Here is a 22,511-nt window from a genome sequence, read left to right on the forward strand (position 1 = left end):
TTTGGCAGGAAGATTAGAAGAACAGAATATTATTTAAATGGAGGGAGGCTACAGAATGCTGAAGTGCAGAGGGACCTGGGTGTCCTTTTGCATGAATCACAAGAAGTTAGCATGCAGATACAGCAAGTAATTAGGAAGGCAAATGGAATGCTGGCCTTTCTTGCAAGGAGGATGGAGTACAAAAGTAGGGAAGTCTTGCTATAACTGTACTAAGCCACATATGGAGTACCGTTTACAGTTTTGGTATTCTTACGAAGGTGGGATATACTTACTTTACAAGCAGTTCAGAAGGTTCATCAAGCTGATTCCTGGGATCATGGAGTTGTATCATGAGGATAGGTGGAGCAGGTAGGGCCTATACTCATTGGAGTTTAGAAGAATGAGAGGTGATCTTATTGAAACATAAGATCCTGAGAGAGCTTGACAGGGTAGATTCTGAGAGGATGTTTCCCCTTGTGGGGAAATCTAGAACTAGGAGACACAATTTAAAAATAAGGGGTCTCCTATTTAAGACAAAGATGAGAGGGAGCTTCTTCACTCAGGGGTCATTAATCTTTGGAATTCTCTTCCCCAGAGAGTACTAGATGCTGGGTCATTGAATATATTTAAGGCTGAACTGGACAGATTTTTGATATACAAAGGAGTCAAGGGTTATGATGGGCAGGCAGGCAAGTGGAGTTAAGACCATAACCAGATCAGCCATGATCTTATTCAATAGTGGAGCAGGCTCAATGGGCCGAATGATCTACTTCTGCTCCTATTTCTTATGATCTTACAGGTTAAACTATCAGAGCAGGATTAGAAGTCATCTGATTCAGTCACATTAAATCATAAAATAACACCGCATTTACATTTCATTATAAATTCAATTTTATATTGCCACACATTCAACTAGACACACTGGCATCTAAACATTAATGGGAGAAACACAGTGCAAAAACATTCAAAGACATGGCTGAATACAAAACCACACTGTTAAATATAGTTAATTCCTGAACAAACATATAGCTAGTTTGGGGATTATTATTACATGGGTTAACAGTTCAATGAAGCCCAGATTAAAAATTATTTAACGCCATTTTAAATAATTTAGTAACTCAGTCTAAACAGAGGATGTTGTCACTGGTGAGTTGCGACTATATTTTCAGGCTCAATCCAGTGAAGACCATTTCCAGGTCTATCAGATCAGACAGTTTCAGATACTGCTCAAATGTTTCACTGTTCATAAAGCAACATTGCTTTCACATGTGATTTTGCTGTTGATTTTACTGCAAAGAGATGGAATCTGCTGAATATCTGGGCTAAAACAGTGAGATATTTTTAATGCACAAATTAAAATTGGATCAATTATTGAAAATGGATTAAAAGCAAAACACTGCAGATGCTGGAGATCTGAAACAAAAACAGAAAACGCTGGAAAAACTCAGCAGGTCTAACAGCATCTGTGGAGAGAAAGACGGTTAATGTTTTGAGTCTGTGTGACTCTTCTTCAGATTGAAAATGGATTGTTGTGCTACAACAATGTAAAAGCAGTGTGAAGTTTCTCATCTAAGAACAAAAGTCATTTTACAAATTGAAAATAAATAGATTTTATTTTAATGTAAATCAGTCTTTTTGTGAATCAGAGATCTGAAAGTAACAATCCTTGTCATACTTTTATATTTAGACAATCACACATTACTTTGTGCTTTCATCAGGCATACTTTACAACGGAGTTTGCCCAGAGCCATAGATGGATGTCTTTTGTCAAAGATCTCACCCTGGGTTTAACTAGTGGACCCTGTGCACTCAGGACTTGGGCTACCCTTGAAATTGATCCTGATAAATCATGTCATCCCAAACACCTGTGATAACAGCCCACAGGAAAACGGGCTTAAAAGTTTCTTCTTGCAGTTTATTCAAGGTTTGAAGGACCTGAATCCCAGATCTGGGGCTTTAGCTATGAGTACAATGAGATTCTGAGCCATTTGCACATTAAACAGTCCATAAGTGTGGAACTTTGACTGAGCAAACTATCCTTGGGTAGGTCATCACCATCCTCCTCCTCTTCCAGCACTTTTCCCTGCCCTGCCTGAGTCCTATCCTTCGTTCCCTAAGGTCTACTGGGGAATTACTCAAGTGGTTCCCTATAGATTCACTGGCACTGTTGGCCTAGTTTACTCCCCTATGGGGAGAAAAATGGTTTCTTGTTAAGTCAGCCAGAGCACAAATAGATTTGTAATGGGAATCAAGTCCTTCAGCATGCTGCTCTGCCATTACCCTGGACAGCCTGCATCAGTAATTTGGCCACCCACTACGAAGGAAGCCACCTGTGCCTGAATTCCATTCAGAACAGAATTACTTTAGCTGTTCAACATGGAGGGTTCCAATACTCTACATCTCCTGTGTTCCAATACCGGAAAAAAATATTTTTGCATTTAATTCAAATACTCTGTGGAGCCTTGCAAAATATTCTATGAAATATTCCTAGTTTAAAGTATCACATCAACCAGAGTTGATAAAGTATGTAAACAACCAGAGACTCTACTAGTGCACATATGTCTGTTAAGAGTCAATGCCAGATCATGACCAGGTTGTTAAATACATACTCATGTATAAATCCTACACAGATTTCAATAAGAAATCCCTGTTTTAAAGAAACAGCCTAGAATAGGATTGTTGCTTTATAGGATGAACTACTGATTCAGTTCTGGATTCAAAGTCATTAAGATTTTTTAAAAAACAACAATCAGTTTAATTTGCATGCATTTAACCAAGTAGTACAACCCTTTCAGACCTTTGAAATGAAACCGATTGGTTTTCATGACCAGATGAAGGACAAGCATGATTGATAACAAAAGATTTTGCATAACCTACTGGGGGTGGGGGGTGTCACCATACAATTGACACAATGGGTTATGTATACCCCTTTTATCATTGACGTAAACCTACTGTTACTGATAGAATAATGAATTTACATATTGGACAGTTGCAGAATCTATTACTGCCAATCAAAACTGGCACATATACTTTTTAATAGGCCTTCTTTAATAAGAATAACTGGATAGACTGTTTTGCTCACCATGGGAGGTGTTCTGTTAAGAGGTTTCTACTCTAAAACTGCCAAAATTATTTTCTGTAGGTTTCTAATTAGTAACACAAAGCAAATTAGAGAAAAGGGTGAAAGAACAGAGCATTTGTTCATTTGCAACATTCTATGATCAACTGGAGTATTTTAACCCCACTGTATGTGTTTTATTGTAGTAGAAAGTTCTCCAGGGGTTAACATAGCACCGCAAGCAACCTCCAACAGTGGGCTATTACGTTAATTATGTTTTATGATTATCATAATATAACTACTTTCTTGATTAGAATCTGCAGCTTACAGGAAAAAAAATCATAAATATTCATAATCATAAAGATCATGCCTTGAGACTCTGAAAACTCCAAGTTATAAAGTCATATTCACACAAAAGCAGGTTCCAAAGTAGTTACAAAATCTTACTCCATGGTCATTTTGATACCAAAATTTAATAGCCTAAATTTAGGTTTTTTAATTTGCAGGGCTATTCGAATTGGCTAAATTTGAATCAAATGTTCTACACATCACAAGTGATTAATCGGATTTTAAGATATATTAAATTGAAGAATTCGTACCAATTCCTAATTTAGTATGCATTCAGTGTGTTGCACACTAAACAGGCCACTGCTCCGAGGTTGTTTTTATCCCATATCAATTGTTGAGTTACTAAAATTAAATAGAATTGCTACTGAAATGCCTGCTTGATATTAATGTTTTGCAGATCGTAAACCAAACAATCAAATCAAATGCACAAACTGTACTTTGTATCCTTTCTGTAATGGCTAGGCTACTACACAAATCAACAGATTTACGTCACTGTTGAAATTTTATTAATTTTTACACTCTTACTTTCTACCTCTTGTGCCTGATCTGGTCACCCCACCCCCTACCAATACTTAAATCTTGGGATAGTCTGGGTTTCTTCACAGCTTCATCAGCACAGTTGTCAGGAGGCATGATTTATAAAGTGAGATAGATCACTCGGCTGATTTCTTTAACATGAAATTTTCTGTTGCTATTGATCCATCTTGCTGGGTAGAAGTTTGAATGTGAATGAAGGCATTTCTTAAAAGACACTCTTATTGGGAGCCCAATACTCTTACCACTTCTGTTACCAGGCTGCAGTTACTGAGTCAGTTAATTCATTGATTAGCAAATGATCAATTGATAAACCATTACTACAGAAGATTTTAAAATCTAATCCAAATAACTAAACAGAAAACTCTCCAGTGGTCTAAGCTTTCATTCACAAGAGCCATTTCAAACCACATGCCTCTCCAAATTTTGTCAGAAAAAACAAGTAGCACACTCATCAGTATAAAACGCTTCTTCACAACTTACATTTTATATTAACAACCGGAGGAGGAAAATTAAAGTCTCCTGCACATAGTTCTGTGCTATTACTAGATGATGGATTTTATTTTTTCCTGTGCTTCATCCTATGAAGTTAATTTGCTCTCCCTCTTTAGCTCATTTTGGAGGTATTTTGCCCTAACAGACTGGGTCAGCAGCATAATTATCCAAAGCCCTCTTAGCACTTTTTTTCTTTTCCATTGAACATTGGGAGCAGAAAGGAAACCTGGTTTTACCTTCTCAACCATTCACCTTATCTTCATTTAGATGGCTCGCCAAAAGAGTCCAGCTATTATAGTAAAAAGACAGAACTTTTGAAGGAAAGGTAGGGATCTATGTGCAGCACTGAAATTTGGCCTTGTCCAATATACAGTCCTTTCAAAAACTTGGATTAAGTTTTTCTGATCTATGTCTCTGGGGCTGCCCAGTTGCCAATGCATAAGGGTCAGGAAAAAAAGGAGGGATATCCAGATTGTTTGGTCTCTGCCCGTGTAATGTAGGACTCTGCTAGGAGGAGTGGATATTAGCCTTCAGCTGCAGTTGGTGTACAGCAGAGGCATAAGGAGGTGGCAATAGGCATATCCAGCATTCTGCTTTATTTCCCACACTGCTCACTTGTTAAGCACCCAAGGCAAGTTCACTGACAAAAATGATGCTATCACCTTCCTTCTCCCCATGTGAGGAGACAGCAGCATAGTGATAATGTCACTGGACTAGTAATCCAGAGGTCCAATCGAATGCTCTGGGGACATGGGTTCAAATCCCTCCACAGCAGCTGATGGAATTTCAATTCAATTAGTAAATCTGGAATTGAAAGCCAGTCTCAGTAATAATGACCTTAACAACTATCGTCAACCCATTCAGCAATGCCCTTCAGGGAAGGAAATCTGCCGTCCTTATCCAGTCTGGCCTACATGTGACTCCAGACCCATACCAATGTGGTCGACTCTTAACTTCCTTCTCCAATGGCTCAGCAAGCCACTCAGTTCAAGGACAATTAGGGATGGGCAACAAATGCTGGCTTTGCCAGCAACACACAGCCCATGAAAGAATAAAGAAAATGACACCCACCTCCATCCCACTCCGCAGATATTCAACTCCATTGGAACCTTCTGGCTACTTTTCCATCAACAGTCAGAAGATTCTGATCAGACAGGCCTGCAGCCACACCCAAATTTCCTGACCCTAAACCTGCCAGTTGACGGGTTTGTACTGGAATTGCCCCCATTCTACACGAGTGGTTCAGGACAGGAAATCTCAGTGATCCTGAGGCTTGACAGGAGTAGCTAACCTCAGTGGGTGGGAGGAGGCAAAAAATCTGCAACAAGATATTCTGAAAAACCGAAAGCAAATTTGCTTAGAAATAATTGTGTCCATTTAATCGAATAGATTGGCATGACCAAAAAGACACACACCCCATGGAAACGACTGGGAAATTATTATAATTAGTCTGTTTACAAATATTCCTAACTCATACTAATTTTAAAAAGTCACAATTGGTTTCGAAAGGCGAATATCTTGCACCAGCATTTTCTCATGAAATTTAATTCAGGACTCTTCTTATGCTTTAGGTTAAAAAAAAACTTGTATCGACAAGCTGTGCACAACAGCTAGTAAATAATCACATGCCAAAAAATAATATCTTGTGTAATAAATTACAGCTACAAATATTCCAGGAGCTATTCATCAATTTTATTTTCAATTCGTGCAAAGTCTTGGTTTTCTGGATTAATCACAAGGAAATATCCTTTACAGCATCTCTGGAGCAATGTAACTCAGGGAGCAACGCTGTTCTCGCCAAAAATGAGTGATAAAAAGTAAGGAGCTCATTCACCTCCTGTCTAAAGCATTTATTTGTTGACTAAGCAGTAAAGTTATAAACATCTGCAACATCACATTGGCATTTACACTTTCCAGTATCAGTCATGTACAACCCCTGATTAAAGCAACCCCCAGTGAAACAGGGCATGGGGTTGTATCAGGTTCGTTTCCGACACAAAGCAGCATCGATCTTCCCCTGCCTGTTTCACTCTAAATTGCTCTTGTACACCTCCTAGTTGCAAGCTACAGAGTAGCATCAGTAAATGCATGAAAGGTTCCCTGCTTTCTCAGTTACTGACTGATACAAAGCATGAGGTGGGCTAAAAATAAAATAAGGGAAAGAGAAAATAAGCTTAAAATAAATCTCAGTAATCCACACAACATACTGCAATTACAATTTTATGAATCACAGATTTATAAGTGTTATCCTACACGCAAACCTGCTTGATATAGTTCAGACCGCCCTACGCACAAACTCTCAAACACGACTTATGAAGTGGATTTGAAAGGCTTTCCAAATAGAACAATTTTACAAATTTGTCATTTTTTAACAAAACTGCACGTTCACAATTTTACAAAGCACAAGCTACCAAATGTGGTGACTAAACATTTACCTGCCTAAAGAACTTGGGATGGAATTGTAGATTACAATCACAATTCTGACTAAAACTGAGGTGATCTCATTGAAACATACAAGGTTTGGAAGAGGCTGACAGGGTGGACACAGAGGTTGTTGGAATCCTAGAACGCGGAGGCACAGTCTCAGGATAAGGGGTCAATCGTTTAGCATTGAGATGAGGAGAAATTTCTTCACTGAGAGGACTGAATCATTGGAATTGTCTACCCCAGAGAGCTGTGGATGCTCCATCATTAAGACTGAGATCAACAGACAGGGAATCAAGGGATATGGGGAGCAGGCGGGAAAATGGAGTTAAAGCAGATCAGTATTGAATGGCAGAACAGGCTCAAGGGCTATATAGTCAACTCCTTATGTTCGCATATTCTTAAATCTCATCAGTTTATCAGCTGCTCCGACAGCACACCCTAACACTAAAGTCACAAACCATTTACTTTCGAGGACTGTCTCTGACAGCAACTCTGCCAAGGAAACATACAATACTGGAGGCTTGTGTCTTCAAGCACTGTGCATTGCTGGTGGAAAACAGAAACGCTGGCCCCAAGGTCAAATACACCGTTTTAGTCTGGTCAGTATCTGTTGACATATCTGCCCATAGATGAGTGCCAGGGATTTGGCAACAGTGGTAGCAGATCTGTAATATAAATGGGTATCAAATGGCCACCATCATTACACTCATATGAATTTCTGGATTTCCCAAACCAGCTCATGAACTCTCTGAAAGAAATTACTAACTTGGGCCAAATTGTAGGTATCTGTATGTCATGGGCCACAGCCGCCAAGTTAATTAGTATGCATTAATTTATATTTCCTTCCAGCTGCTAGATCACCAGCCCATTAGTCCGGGCTGGATTCAAATGCTCCAAAGGTGAAAGGACAGTGTTTCAACCCAGTGTAAAATGAACAGAAAAGTCACTTCTGCACAGCTGCAAGAGACATTCAGCAGTAAAAATGCAGAACTTGAATAAAGACAGTTGTGACAGACATGCTATTTGCTGTCAGATGGGAGGTATGGTTGGAAGGATGATGATTATTAATTGTAGATAATAAGCTAAAATATAAATTTTTGCTGAATCAGAGAAATAGATTAAATAAGCTGATTTGGAAACAATTCAGCATTTTTAACCAAAAGATTTTGATCATCCGAAAAGGAGGGAAAAAATTGCTATAAGAAGCACAGGTATTGCAATTGCAAACATCTTCTGACTGGAGTAGCATAGTCTGGGCTAGGTACATTAATTTCTACAAATCTGCAAATTCATATTCATATTCAGATGTCAGTTTGGTTCAATTAGCGGTATTCTTGCCTCATAGAATCTAGGTTGCAAGTTCAGAGGGACATCAGCCAGATGAGACATTATACCAAATTCAAGTTAATGTTAAAAATTCCATGGTTCTTTCTGAAGCTGCATATGGGCTGCTGGCTAACATTCTTCCCTAAATTCTTAGCACCATAAAAACAGATTAAACTAGTCATTCATCTCATCTGCTCGCTGAATACAAAACTGGCTGCCAGATCTCCTAAAACAAAGGAAGATCATTTCAAAAAGTAAATAGTCAAGTTTGAAGAGCTTGGAAATGTCCCCAAGTGGCTTAATAACCGTTGATTTTCTTCTGTAGTCACTTGTAAATTCTAATCTGAGGGAAACAAAATGTGGACCTCCTCACAAGTTGGAAAGTCATTCAGATAATAGCAAAATGCTGCATTCCGAGACCATGCTCCTGTCAGTAAGGTTAGATAAACAAAATGCATCTAAAATAGGAAATAAAAGTACCAGGGGGTGTTTAAATGTCAGTTTGTGAGGTAGGGGCTGGGGAGAGGAGGGGTGGGGCAGTAGAATACCAGAGGTGCCTGGAGCCCCATTGCTTCTAATCTACATAAACAAATGATGCCAAAATCAATTTTAAGCTTGTCAAATTTGTAGAAGACACTAAAATAGAAAGAGCAGTAGAGCGGAGAATACAGTTAATCATTTGTAGAAGCTTTTAGGTTATGCAAATGGTCAGACAAATAGCTAATGAGACTCAATAATGAATGTAAAGTATCACACATTGAGAGGAAAAATGTCTGGCAGAAGTACACAAATGAATGGAATTAGCACACTGAGATTCAGAAAGGGGGCTGGGAGTGGAAATAAATGCATTACTGCCAATATCTAGACAATCTGGCAAGGCAGTTAAAAAAGCCAACAGATTGTTCGTATATAAAGTTAGAATAGTAGAGTGCAAGTCTACAGAGGTTCATGTTAATGCTTTATAATCCACTGGTTGGTCCCCACCCAGTGTGCTGTTTTCAGTTGTGGTTAACATGCTACAAAAGACTTGCACGCATTGGAGAAGGAAAAGAACAAAAACTGTCCGAGGATAAAGGGGGTAAGGTATGAGCAAAGGCTATAAAAGCTCAATGAATATAGTCTCAATAGAAGTTTAAAAAGATATACAGTTTAAAACGATAGAGATAAGGTACATCTAGATTACTTCAAAGTAGAATGAGATGACATTTAAATTAGCGAGAAGTAAATTTTAGACAATTAAAGAATTTCTTTAGTAAAGAATAAGGACTTCTCAGATGATAAAATAGCCACGAATTACTTGAATTTATTGATCTTTTCATACTCCAAAAAGCATAATATGTTCAAACACAAAGCAGCATTCTGACAGTAATTTTGTCTTTGAAAACTATTTAAAGCCTCATTTATGAACAGTATTAAGATAACTCTAGTGTTCCATTCATTATTAGCATACAAGGTCACCTAACTTGCTATAAATTAGGAATATATGCCTAAAGGAAGGATTGTTGCAAAATGCACTTCAAGTGATCAACAATATTTGGCAATCTACATACTGATTTTAATCTTTCAACTGATCAAGTAAACCAAATAATCATAGGATTAATTTATTTCAGGGTAGAGGCAAAATATGGAATTTTTAAAGATTGATCACTTAACTAGAGTCTTGTTAACTCTTTTAATGCAGGTCTACATACAAACAAGAATTCCAGCAGCATTAGAATCTCTTGGGGATACTTGTTTAAGTTTAGGTTATTTTCCTGCAGCCATTTTAACATGCAACATCATTCTGAGCAAGTTCAAAGTTCTTTGTCTATAGAGGCAATGAGAAGGGATAATGAGAGCACCAAAATATTCCAATACAATTTCAGTGTAAATGAAGTTGAACAGTGATTGAACCAATATGCACCACAATGTGTGGTTAGACATGATGGCATGTAAACTTCAAAAGCATAGACATTAAAGAAAGTACTTCAAGCCATACAAGTCAAAGAGAGCAGGAGTTACCCAAGAAGAACCTTTGAATATCATTGAACTTTATTCTAAGAGCTGGAGTTCATCCAGAGTAAGTAATCAACCATTCTTCCTCATTTGTTCAACCTCCACATACAAATATGGAAATGTCTCACAAGTACTAAAATGTTGGAGGCAGATCTTTGAGGATATGCACTTTGAGGGCAGCCTAGAGTACCACAATATTGAAACACATATCCTCCTGAGCAGATCATGACAGTAATGCTTTAAAACAAACATAAAATTACTTCAGCTAGATGCCTTATAGTTGCCAAGGAACCAGTGTTGTCACTAAGACTTCAGTAAAGCAGAATACTGTTTTGTGAATTTTTTGGGCTATATATATATCCATTTGTTATTACAAGAAGATTCCCCAAAATACAGATTTAGTCCTTCCAAATTTGGGGTGTGTATAGTAGGATGAAATAATGATGATTACAGTTGATGGTAGTACTAGTGGGAGCAATTTGAAGTTTGGATTTACAAATATCACACAATTGCATCGCAGAACATTTAAGTACATTGGCCAATGTATGATACCGTCTCCATATAAATAACAAAACACAAAATAAGACTCAAGATAACAGTGGGATTCCTGCACTTGTTGAGCACAAGGTGATCACAAATCAACGGAGTGGGCACCACTATTCCCTGTTTCCTATTCAACTAGTATAGTGGTGGGTTCTACATTTTGACTTTTCATGTTGACCTTGTTTGTGTCCTTTTCCTTTCCCAAGAAGCAGAGAAACTTTGCAGGTCCTCCTACAACTGATTGACCATCTTCAGCTGGCACACTAGCCTCTGGAGCATTGAGATCTTTCTAACATTGACTATCAATGTTCAAATTGGGTTGATGACTGCCGGAAAGTCTTTCCACAGGTCAGGAGAGAAATTTTCTGCTTAAATTACTCTGAGATATATAACATAGAGACGAAGATATCTTTAATAAGGTCTTTTATTGATGGTTCTTGGGTCAATTACTATGTCCGAGTCATGTATATAATCGGACACATGCTGGCATCACTACTCCAGTGCAGTTAAAAAGTTGCATTCACTGTCCAAGGGTACCATACAGATTCCAAAGATGGATAGGCTACCTTGACCAAAATTGAGTCACACAGTGAAGGCAAAGTAATCTTCCGTTTTTGACGAGTTACTCATTCAGCCAGCACTCAATGATGGATGCTGGCCACATGGCAGGCATACTAACCAATGAATGCCAGGCTGGAGGGCTACCCGTGTCTGTGCTACAACTTTTTCCATGAGGGCAAAAGGAGGTGGCCCAAAAATCCCTAGACTTTCTCTAACCTGGAGAGTTCTGAAGTTGCTCTTAACAGACCGAATCACAATTTTGCAGTGGGCTGGGTCAAAAGCGTTTGGCATTCTGGTCAGTGTCTCTCAGGATTTCTCTCCAGATATTTAGGGATTTTTTTTTACTACATATATTTGAGATGTGTGTGTCGCTGGCTAGGCCAGCATTTATAGCCTATCCTTAAGTACTCTTGAGGACCACCTTCTTGAACCGCTGCAGTCCTTGTGGTGTGTATATATACTCATGAAGCTTTAATCTCCAAAAGCCCTGGATAAGGCTTTGACGGGCCTGATTTTCTGAAATAGCAGGTGGACAGAAGGCACCAGAGTAATGAATTACTCATCTCCAATATAAGAAAGGCATCTCTGCAATAGTGACTGTCACAAACAAGTACTCTGATCTCTGTCAACAAAGAAAGGAAGATATCTCTTCTCTTGAAAAAACAAGGCTGAGGAGCAGCCTAATAGAGGTTTTTAAAATTATGAGGGGCTTATAGGGTGGATACAGAGTGACTGTTTCCTCTTGTGGGAAAGGGCATAACAAGAGGCCATCAATAGAAGATAGTCATCAAGAAACCCAATAGGGAATTCAGAAGAAACTTCTTTACCCAAAGAATGGTAAGAATGTGGAACTTGCTACCACAGGGATTGGTTGAAGCATTTAAGGGAGACTAGTCAAGCATGAAAGGGAGAAGATGGTTACGATGGTAGATTTAGATGATCAAAGATGGGAGGAGGCTCAATTGGAACAAACACCTGCATGGACCAGTAAGGCCAAATGGCCTCTTTCTGTGCTGTGTATTCTATGAAATTCACTTCAAATGAGGCTGCAAGTCAGCTAAACTATGGGAAACTCAGCTAATGTGAAAATCTAAACTCATGTGCCCTGGAGGATGGTTTGCCTCTCCTCTCCTGGGATAGAGGAAATTTCTAGTTGTATGTGCAGTTTGAACAATAAAAGGAGCAGGAATTCATAAAGCGGCTGCAAAGTAAAACACATCAAGACTTTGGTGTGGCATAAAGTCAGGATGAGCATCATCCAGAGTCTTCTGATTTGGTCAATGAGATCTTGTTTGCAATTATTATGAAAAGTATGAGATGCACTTTGATTTCTTTGAGAGTTAACATCACTTGTGAAAAGGATGATTGGGAAATTCTGTCAGCATCAGGTGTGAAGTGTACACACACCTGAGTATTTCTAAATAAAGTGTTAGTGAAGATTGGGAGCATAGCCAGGGTAAACAAAGCCCTAGATTTAGATGCCGAGTTAACAAGAATTTCTATTTCATTTTGTTTGAGTACACTAAATCAATAAATAGCTGCACTGAGAATGATATAAACATGACAGTTACCATAATTATAGAATTTTGTTAACAGCCATTTTTCTCACTTACCTATGTTACTAAGTGGGTGATTGAAGAGCAGATGATAACTCAATTTGAAACTGTTGGAATTTGAGATGACCCATTTATCCAAGTAATCAGAAAGAGATACTGCATCTCATCCTATATTTTATCAATACAATGCTACAGTGTTTAGCAGCTTATCCAATATTAAATGCTTCTGACATTGATCCTTACAAATTGAACATTCTTAAAACTGGCCACAGCTGTACAAAGTTTAGTAGTTTCATTATGAGTGGTACCAGTAGTTCTTAACTGTACATCTGAAAAATTAAATTGTAGGACAACTGTGCAGCACTATGGCTTTAATAGAAAGAGGTGGACCAAACCATTTGACAGTTAGGATTAAATCAGAGCAACTGAAAACTGTTTCATTTTTCAATCCTATTTGGTCTTATACAGCACTCAGTCCCAATATGATATTATAGAACAGGTGCAGTAATACAAACCTCTGAATAACATTTTGTTGTTCCACTTCAGTGGAACATCTGTTAAATAACTTGTTGTAGGTTGCCAAAAGAACATCTCAGGTCCACAAGAGCCTCATCAGGCAAAAAGAAATCTTAACTGCTGCAGTGGTTTCCATGCAACCAACATTTAGTAGCTTATGTGCTTCTACTGTTAAAAGCAAGTAGATACTAAAGGCATTATTAAGGCATTTTTGATAAAGGTCTTATGGCCCAGATAATAATGAATTAAAAATAATAACAAGAAGGGATCTGAGGCTAGTAGCACAAAAGCATTTAACAAAAGCTAGCTAGGAAGAAAGGAATAGGGGGTTATGCTGATAGTTAGCTGAGGAAGAATGGGGGGAGGCTGAGTGGAGAATAAACATTGAGATAGACTAGTTGCAATGAATAACCTGTTATGGTGCTGTATACTCCATATAATTTTATAGATTAATTCAGCCTGCCAACAAGATAAATTCCTTCATTGAGTAGTGCTTTCTATTTTGTTGTATAAAAAAAGCACAAAAAGCTGACCTGATGTAATATAAGCATGACCATATCATTAAAATTCAGGGTAGGCTTGGTCGAAATACAGGCATTTTATCCATAGGAACATAGGACTTAGGAAGAGTGGGCCATTTGGTCCTTCAAGCCTGCTCCACCATTCAATAAGATCATGGCTGATCTGTTTATGATCTCAATTCCACTTTGCCGTCTGCCCCGCAAACCCTTGACTCTCTTGTCTATCAAAAATCTGTATAACTCTGCCTTGAATAAATTCAATGACCCAGCCTCCGCCACTCTCCGGGGAAGAGAATTCCATATACTAACAACTCAGAAAAAAATTCTCCTCATCTCAGTCTTAAAAGGGAGACCTCTCATTCCGAAACTGTGTCCTCTGGTTCTAGTCTTCCTCATGAGTGGAAACAGCCTCTTGATATGTACCCTGTCAAATCCCCTCAGGATCTTATATGTTTCAATAAGATCACCTCTCATTCTTCAAAACTCCAATGGGTATAGGCCCAACCTGTTCAATCTTTCTTCATAGGATAAGCTTTTCATCAGAGGAATGAGTCCAGTGAACCTTCTTTGAATTGCCTCTAATGCAATTATGTCCTTCTTCAAATAAGGAGACCAAAGCTGTACACAGTATTCTAGATGTGGTCTCACCAAGGCCCAGTGCAGCTGCAGTAAAACTTCCCTGCTTTTATATTCCATTCCCCCTGTGTTATAACACAGCAGGTTTTAAAGGCTGAATTATTTAAAATCCCACAGGGAAAGAGGTTTTTATATCAAACTACATGAGACATTTATTAATTTACACAAGTTAACCATATACACATGGCTACAAATTACTACTATCATAACTTTTTAACAAATTCCCAAACTAATCTCCACGAAGGCAACAGCAACCCGTAGACTTTAAGCAGACATCAGGCAAAGTATTTTCACCTTACAAGTTCAAAATGAGGTTCCTTTCACTTTGGTTCCTTTGCAGACAGTTGTAGGCTTACGACTGCTTTGATGCTACTTGCCTCTGCCCTGCACACACAAAAACTCCCTTCTGTTATACCCAGCACTTCTCTTTGAATGTAAATTTGCATTGTATCATCAGGCCCTTTGAACTTCACCTCTTCTAACAATAAAACCCCTTTCATTGTACCGATTTGATTAGTAATATAAACATTGATTGGTGTCTCCTAGCTAGGTGCAAGATTTCATTTCCACTCTTGAATGCTCTATTCAACAAAATGCAAATGTACCTTTACCTCTCTGTTTGCATCTCAAAACTACTGTACATCAAAGCACCTAGATTAGCTGGCTTTAACCCAATTAAGACACACAGATACACCCACAGACTAAACCTCTATTTTAAAAAAATAATTTCCAATATCATATACATTAATAGCTTCTTGACACCTCGCAATAAACGCCAACATTCAATGCACATTCCTAATCACTTGCTGTACCTGCATACCAACTTTTTGTGACTCATGTGCCAGGACATCCAGATCCCTCTGTACCACCAAGTTCTGCAATCTCTCTCCATTTAAATCGTAAGCCACTTTTCCATTTTTTCTGCCGAAGCAGACAAGTTCACATTTACCCACATTATACTCCATCTGCCAATTTTTTGCCCATTCATTTTAAACTATCTGTATCCCTTTGCAAACTCCCTACCTCTTCTTGACAACTTACTTTTCTACCTATCTTGGCGTCATCGGCAAATTTAGCTACCATACATTCGGTCCCTTCATCCAAATCATTGATGTAGATTGTCAATAGTTAAGGCTCCAGCACCAATCCCTGTGGCACTCCACTAGTTACAGCTTGCCAATCTGAAAAGAGGCACATTTATCCCTACTCTCTGCTTCCTGTTAGCTAACCAATCCTTTATCCATGCTAATGTTACCCCTTACACCACATGCTCTCATCTTGTGTAGTAATCTTTGATGTGGCACCTTATCAAATGCCTTTTGGAAATCCAAGTATACCACATCCATAGGTTCCCCTTTGTCCACCATGCTTGTTACTTCCACAAAAAGCTCTAATAGATTAGTTAAACACAATTTTCCTTTCACAAAGCCATGTTGACTTTGCCTAATCACATTGTGATCTCCTAAGTATCCTGCTCGAACCTCCCTAATAATGGATTCTAGCAATTTCCTTAAGGCAGATATTAGGCTAACTAGCCTGTAGTTTCCAGCTTTCTGTCTCCTTTTTTTGAATAAAGGTCACATCAGCTATTTTCCAGTCCTCTGGGACCCTTCCAGAATCTAATGAATTTGAAGATTTTGAGAGATCCAATCCAAGTCTCACTTTTAATTTGCGCAGCCCACTTACAAAAGCAGATGGCATGATTCAGGACAGAGAAGGAGGAAAGTCTGAAAGTATATATTTTTTTAAATTATGCTTCAGCAACTATTAACTGGAAATAAAATTAAATATAGGAGTAAGAAGGGAAGAAGTGAAAATAAAGGGAAATGAAAAGATGGAACAAGAAAAGTTTATTTACTATAGTTTCTTACGGTTGTTTTGTGCCAAGTGCAGTCTATCATATCTTAAAATGAGAAATCTTAACCATGAAACTCTAAAGCATGCTGTTCTTAATGCCTATCACTTTATGCTTTAAGTGTTCAGCAGCAATGAATTGTATTTATAATAGTGCCTTTAAAGTAATAAAACATCCCTAGGAGCTTCACATGAGAGAGTAAAGAGGTGGACATGTTTAGGGAGGGAATTCCAGAGCTTAGGGCCTAGGCAGCTGAACCAATGGCAGGATGATTAAACCTGAGGATGCTTAAGGGGCTAGAATTAGTGGAGCATAGATACCTCAGAGGGTTGCACAACTGGAAGAGGTTACAAAGGTAGAAAGAGGCAAGCTGGGGAGGGATCTGAAAACGAGAATGAGAATTTTAATATTGAGGCAATGTTTAACCAGGATTCAATGTAGATCAGCAAACACAAGACTGTTGGCAAATCAAGGAAATTCCAATCTATCTGCACATCAGTAAATTAAGTTTTCAGCTTGCACATAATGCTGAAACAATTCCTAATATCACTATTTAGGTCATGAATTCCTGTAATACCAATGGTAAGAAAAACTGTTCTGTGTCTTCTAGTATGATTTATTCTCTACAAATTACCTGGTTTTCCTTAATTTATTATACTTTTTCCCATATCCTGCTCACACATCGTTATGTAAATATAAGTTTTTTTTTATTCATTCAAGGGATGTGGGCATCTCTGGCTAGGCCAGCATTTATTGCCCATCCCTAACTGCTCTTGAAAAATTGCCTTGTTGAACCACTGCAGCCCATGTAGTGTAGGGACGCCCACAGTGTTGGTAGGGAGGGAGTTCCAGGATTTTGACCCAGCGATGGTAAAGGAACGGCAATATATTTCCAAGTCAGGGTGGTGAGCAGCTTGGAGGAGAACTTCCAGGTGGTGTTTGCCTGGCACTTGTATAGTGCGAATGTTACTTGCCACTTGTCAGCCCAAGCCTGGATGTTGTCCAGGTCCTGATGCATTTGGACATGGATTGCTTCAGTTTTTGAGGAGTCGCGAATGGTGAACATTGTGCAATCATCAGCGAACATCCCCGCTTCTGACCTTATGATGGAGGGAAGCTCATTGACGAAGCAGCTGAAGATGGTTGGGCCTAGGACACTGCCCTGAGGAACTCCTGCAGTGATATCCTGAAGCTAAGATGACTGACCTCCAACAACCACAACCATCTTCCTTTGTGTTAGGTATGACTCCAACCATCAGAGAGTTGTTGAAATTAAATTGGACTGAGAGATAGCAGACAGGGAAACACACTCTGGATTGTAAAATATAAATCCATAACAGGACTACACTTAAATCCTATACTGATAGTGTTAAAATGGGCACACTTCCTACTCATCAAACGCACATTTCACTTAGCACCATGGTGGACCACTCAATCATCAATATATCCGAGAATACATACTGTATGGCACAGCAGCAAGGTGTGAAGATTGCACCAAGTGCTGTTGGGTGACAGGCCCAAGTACTTCATCAGCGGCGGTGTTCGACTGCTGTAGAGCTATCTCAACTTCTTCATCTGTTAGACCTATGGAGAAAAAAAATTTAAAAACTTAAAATAATAGTGAATCTGCATAAGGATAAGGCAAAAACCGATACTGCACACACAACTATAAATGGGAACAAAAAAAATTGTCTTAATTATTTTTGGAAAGACAAAATATTCCAATTTTATGCCAATGCAGTGAATGATTGCAAGATGCAGGATTCTCACCATAAAAGCAATATTGTAATCTTCAATTTAAATAATGCAAAACTGGACATTATATTCATTGCTACAGCACTCAGGTAAAGAGTGAGAAGTTTTCAATGTTTTGAATATCCAACCTCTTTTGAGTATTCAAAAACCAAAACAAGTTTAATTATTAAATATTAATTTTGATATTTCAGCTAATTTGTTCCATACCTCCTACCAATCATTTTTAATAGTTGTATCATTTCATCCTTTGAGATACAGGCAAGCAGCAGGAAATCAAATTGATACAAGAATGGATCCCTCCCCAACAACTTTTTTAATCCCTTACCTAAAATAACAGGGCTACAACTGGCAGAGTCACAATGTAGAGTAAGATGACACTAAGGACAACAGAGGGAATCTTAATCCCAAAAATAGGTAGGTTTCGGTTGGGTGGGATTTAAAAATGCTAAAACCTAAAACCCAACCTGCCCACTTCCAATTTTAATGGAGGCGGGGAACCAACTCGCTCACTGGATGTGGACTGGCCATTTAATTATAACGAGGCTGTGTGCCTTAGAATTAACCATCGTTTTAAAGTTAACCTTGGCCGGCCTCAGGAAATCCAGCAGGTAAAAGGAGGTGAGGATGCTGGATGCAGATGACAAGTGCATTTACCTGCTTCGCCCACTCACCACGACCAAACACTCTACACCAACCATTCTGATCTTCCCCAGACCCTCAGCTTGCCCCCTGCTAACCTCAGCCTTCTCACCCATGAACAACAGTCCCTCTGACTTCTGTTTGCTGTGTGCTGAGCCAGCTCTGTGTGCGCAGCCAGCTTGTGGCACTACATGGTCCCTTTAAGATTGATGGATGCACCATAAAGGAAACGTTGCTTGTGCGTGACCTTCTTGTTCCGCTTATTCCCAATTATCACATGGCCGCAAAGTCACACAGCTTAGACCCTTCCAATTTTCCCCACATCTTCAATCTCCCCTCTGGCCTCTGATCCTTCTCTTCTCTCCGCTCCCTGACTGCAGTTTACTGTCAAAGGCACATTCTACCAATAACCAGTTTTTCAATCTGACTGGCTATGGCCAGGAAATCGAGGCAAAATAAATGGTACTCAGATCCTGACATTACATTCTTCCAGGTGTCCCAACTGCAAAAATTGCCCATCCCACCCCTGAGACAAGATCAGGACCCAAGACTCTGAATTGGCCACCCAAACTCAGGAGTTTTAGAGTGTGTGTAGTCTCAATCAGCACAGCATTAATATAAACATAGCACATTGTATTTCACATATCTCAACCTCAACTGGCAATTTGCATAAATAAAGTTCAGGATTAAAATGCATATAAGATTATTAGAATAAATGAGAATGTTCCCAAACCCTTTAACAGAAATAATAGATACCTTGGAGTGATTATAGGACTGCAATCTCGTCAATGACTGCAGAAACCACAACAGCTGTGATAGGAATTTATATTATACATACAGCTATACATGAGAACAAGAATAGCCCTTCCTAATTATTTTCAGAAATCAAATATTTCTCAGATACCCAAGATAGTATCACTGCCTTAAAAGCATTTTGTTTTATTTTATGCAATTTGCAGAATGGAGCTGTTTCTTCCCTTCCCTCCCTCGGTTCAAGTTTCTCTGCGTCTGCCATAGTATCAATCAACAACAGTCAGCGTGCCCTGTGATCCATGATGAACATCCATACTGAAGGAACAACAATAGTGGCATAACCATTATGAATGTAGAGACTGATAGTTGAACCGATTACTGGGAAATAACTGTATTCACATTACAAAATGACTATGCGCAACAGGATCTGAAAGAATATATTGAATTATAATTTATCCATCTCTTATTTAGCACAAAGTTATCGCTATTATATGACAGGACAAACTCAGGGGAAAACTGCATAGGAAAATAAGAGATCAAAAAGCAAGAAATAAGACTAGCTGAAAATTCCATTTGGTGGATTGAAAACTCCCCCTCCCCACCCAGTATAGTTTGCCAAAACTCAATGTTCAGGTTCCAAATATTTTTAAATCTATTCATTTTAAATTACTAATTTATATGCATTAATATAGAACTGATAGTTTATTAGAACTGGATAAATATGTTTCCTTACAATTTTCATTATGCACTAACAACTTAAATACATTTCTAGCACATATTACAAAAAGGAAATATTTCACATTTGTTTTATTAATTCTGCATTTTTATGACATTCAAATGTTGAAATTTCAACTAAGTAAACGGCTTAACTCCTGCAACAAAGAAGAAACAATGGAAGCTTCAGGACAATCTTGGTCATTTAAGATACCCAAGGCTGCGGCCTGCAATTTGCAGGGTTTTACATGAACTATTAGTGGTCACCATTACTACCACTTCAGATTAGTACAAGTACAGATGAACATGGAAATCCTTAAGTTGCAATCCGCCATTCACTGCTCCGCTATAGGCTACACAACATTCGAGGTCAAGGCGGGCACCCGTGATTGCCACTGACTGCAAAACCCAATGTGTCACTCTTTTGTATTTTGAAAAACAAGGATCAGCAAACCAACTGAGGTCTCATTTAATTTAAGCTTTTCAAGATATGCAAACCGTTTCAAACTTTCTCACACCACCGTAGGAATCCTTATTTGTATCTATGGGGTGGGACAGGTGAAGAGAAAAGTGTCCCAAATCTGAGTTGAACTAGTACATAAAAATTATTTTCCCTCCCTCAAAAAGAATTAATGGTCGACAGCTCAGACTTTTATTCATGTCAGTAAACATTTACTTGTCCAACATTAGACCATTAGTGTTTAGGTTTTACCACCCACTTCCCCATTGGAAATTAAAGAGCAGAATAACAGCTGATAGGAATATTCTTCATTACTCCGACATATTAATGACAACCGAATATGACAATGCTGGAATGAGGAAAACACATTGTTAAAATAAAGCAAAACCCCGTTCACAGAATCACACAGTGCAGAAGAGGCCCTTCGGCCCTTCAAGTCTGCACCGACATGTGAGAAACACATGTTGATAGCAAAGCGTAGATATTAAAATATACATAAGCATTTTTGGAATTCTGAAAGATTGAGAAGCAAAGGCCTTGCTCTGTTACTGACTATAGATCAGGAAGTCAGGCAGGCATTCTCAAGAATTTCTTCACCAGCTTCATGGAGTCTAACTGACAGATCACTCATTTCTCATCAATCGGTGTGACCTTGATCAAATGCCTTTAGCTTCCCAAGTGATAGGGAAGGGGTAACAAATCTGCCTTTACTGACTGGCCCATATTCACTTCATGCTGGAGTGGATTTATTGAAGGGAAGGGATGGTACAAGAATGATACACACCGATCTCCATTCCTAGCCTTTCCCTTCTCTATTCGTTCTAGTTTCTTGTCTGGTTCTACAAAGTGGCTTCAGTGAGATTGGATTTATTTTTTCCAAAATCTGCTAAATCTCTCGTAACAAGGCCCCGGGTGAATTTTCAGACCTTTTGTCCAGCGGAAACAGGGCGACAGCCCATCAAAAATGGCAGGCAAATGACCCACCTCTAAATTGTTGCATACAGCATTGCTCTCCGGGCACTACAGCGATCCAAGTCAGACAACAGGTCCATTAAAAATAATATTTGGGGTCCTATGATATACAAAGGATCTTGATTACCATTTTTAAACTTAATTGGGCTGAACATGACCCCAAAGATAAATTTCTCTTTTGCTTTGTGGAGCCAGGAAGAGCAGAAATGCTCCTGTAGGATGCACATGAACAACTTGGGCCCATTGCCCTTCTGGCTACCTAGCCCCTTCCAGGCATTTGGGGGGTGGGGGGGAGCTGTTCTATTTCAGAAAGCCAGGCGGTGAAGGATACAACTGGAGCCTAACCTTTACACACATACATATAAGCTTTTATTTACACAGGCACACATTGCAAACTTATACCTCCAAAACCAACCAACACCTATATATAGAAACACAAGCGAATCCCAAGTTAAGGACCACCACTTGAATACAATTAAATACTCAATTAATATACAATTAACATCTGCCTTCTTTCAGCCAACTTCTTTCAATTTGGAGCCAGCAGGCTGCCCAAGCTCCGCTACCGTCCAGATGCTAATGGTGTCAGGCTCTCAAAACGGACTTGCCTGAAGCTTACTCAAGGAAAACCCATCCCTATGATTACCAGATGTCTTAAATTAGTTCCTGGTCATTATCCCTTTGGCCAATGGAGATAACAGGAAGTCAAAAACCTAGAAGAAAATGAAAATGTTCTTTAAAATAAAACCTGCTTTTCATTGTATTTATCAGGGCTTGATAGAGTATTCATGGTAGCAGGTCAAAGGACCTTGAAGTAAGTGAGGTAGGCTAGTATTTAGTATATCCATTAAGCACTTACATTAAGGTA

The 22,511-nt window shown here is 38.8% G+C and overlaps 1 protein-coding gene across 1 annotated transcript in view; it reads right to left on the reverse strand.

Annotated features, from left to right (window-relative positions):
* Window positions 1-22,511, reverse strand: part of pex14 (peroxisomal biogenesis factor 14) — a 194,602-nt gene that overhangs the window by 62,644 nt on the left and 109,447 nt on the right. Inside the window, exon 4 of the mRNA XM_078557755.1 lies at window positions 17,812-17,934. Within this exon, the coding sequence (XP_078413881.1) occupies window positions 17,812-17,934 (123 nt within the window). The remainder of the gene's footprint in view (window positions 1-17,811; window positions 17,935-22,511) is intronic.

Source organism: Cetorhinus maximus, chromosome 15, assembly GCF_964194155.1.
Source record: "Cetorhinus maximus chromosome 15, sCetMax3.hap1.1, whole genome shotgun sequence".
NCBI classification, from domain to species: Eukaryota; Metazoa; Chordata; class Chondrichthyes; order Lamniformes; family Cetorhinidae; genus Cetorhinus; species Cetorhinus maximus.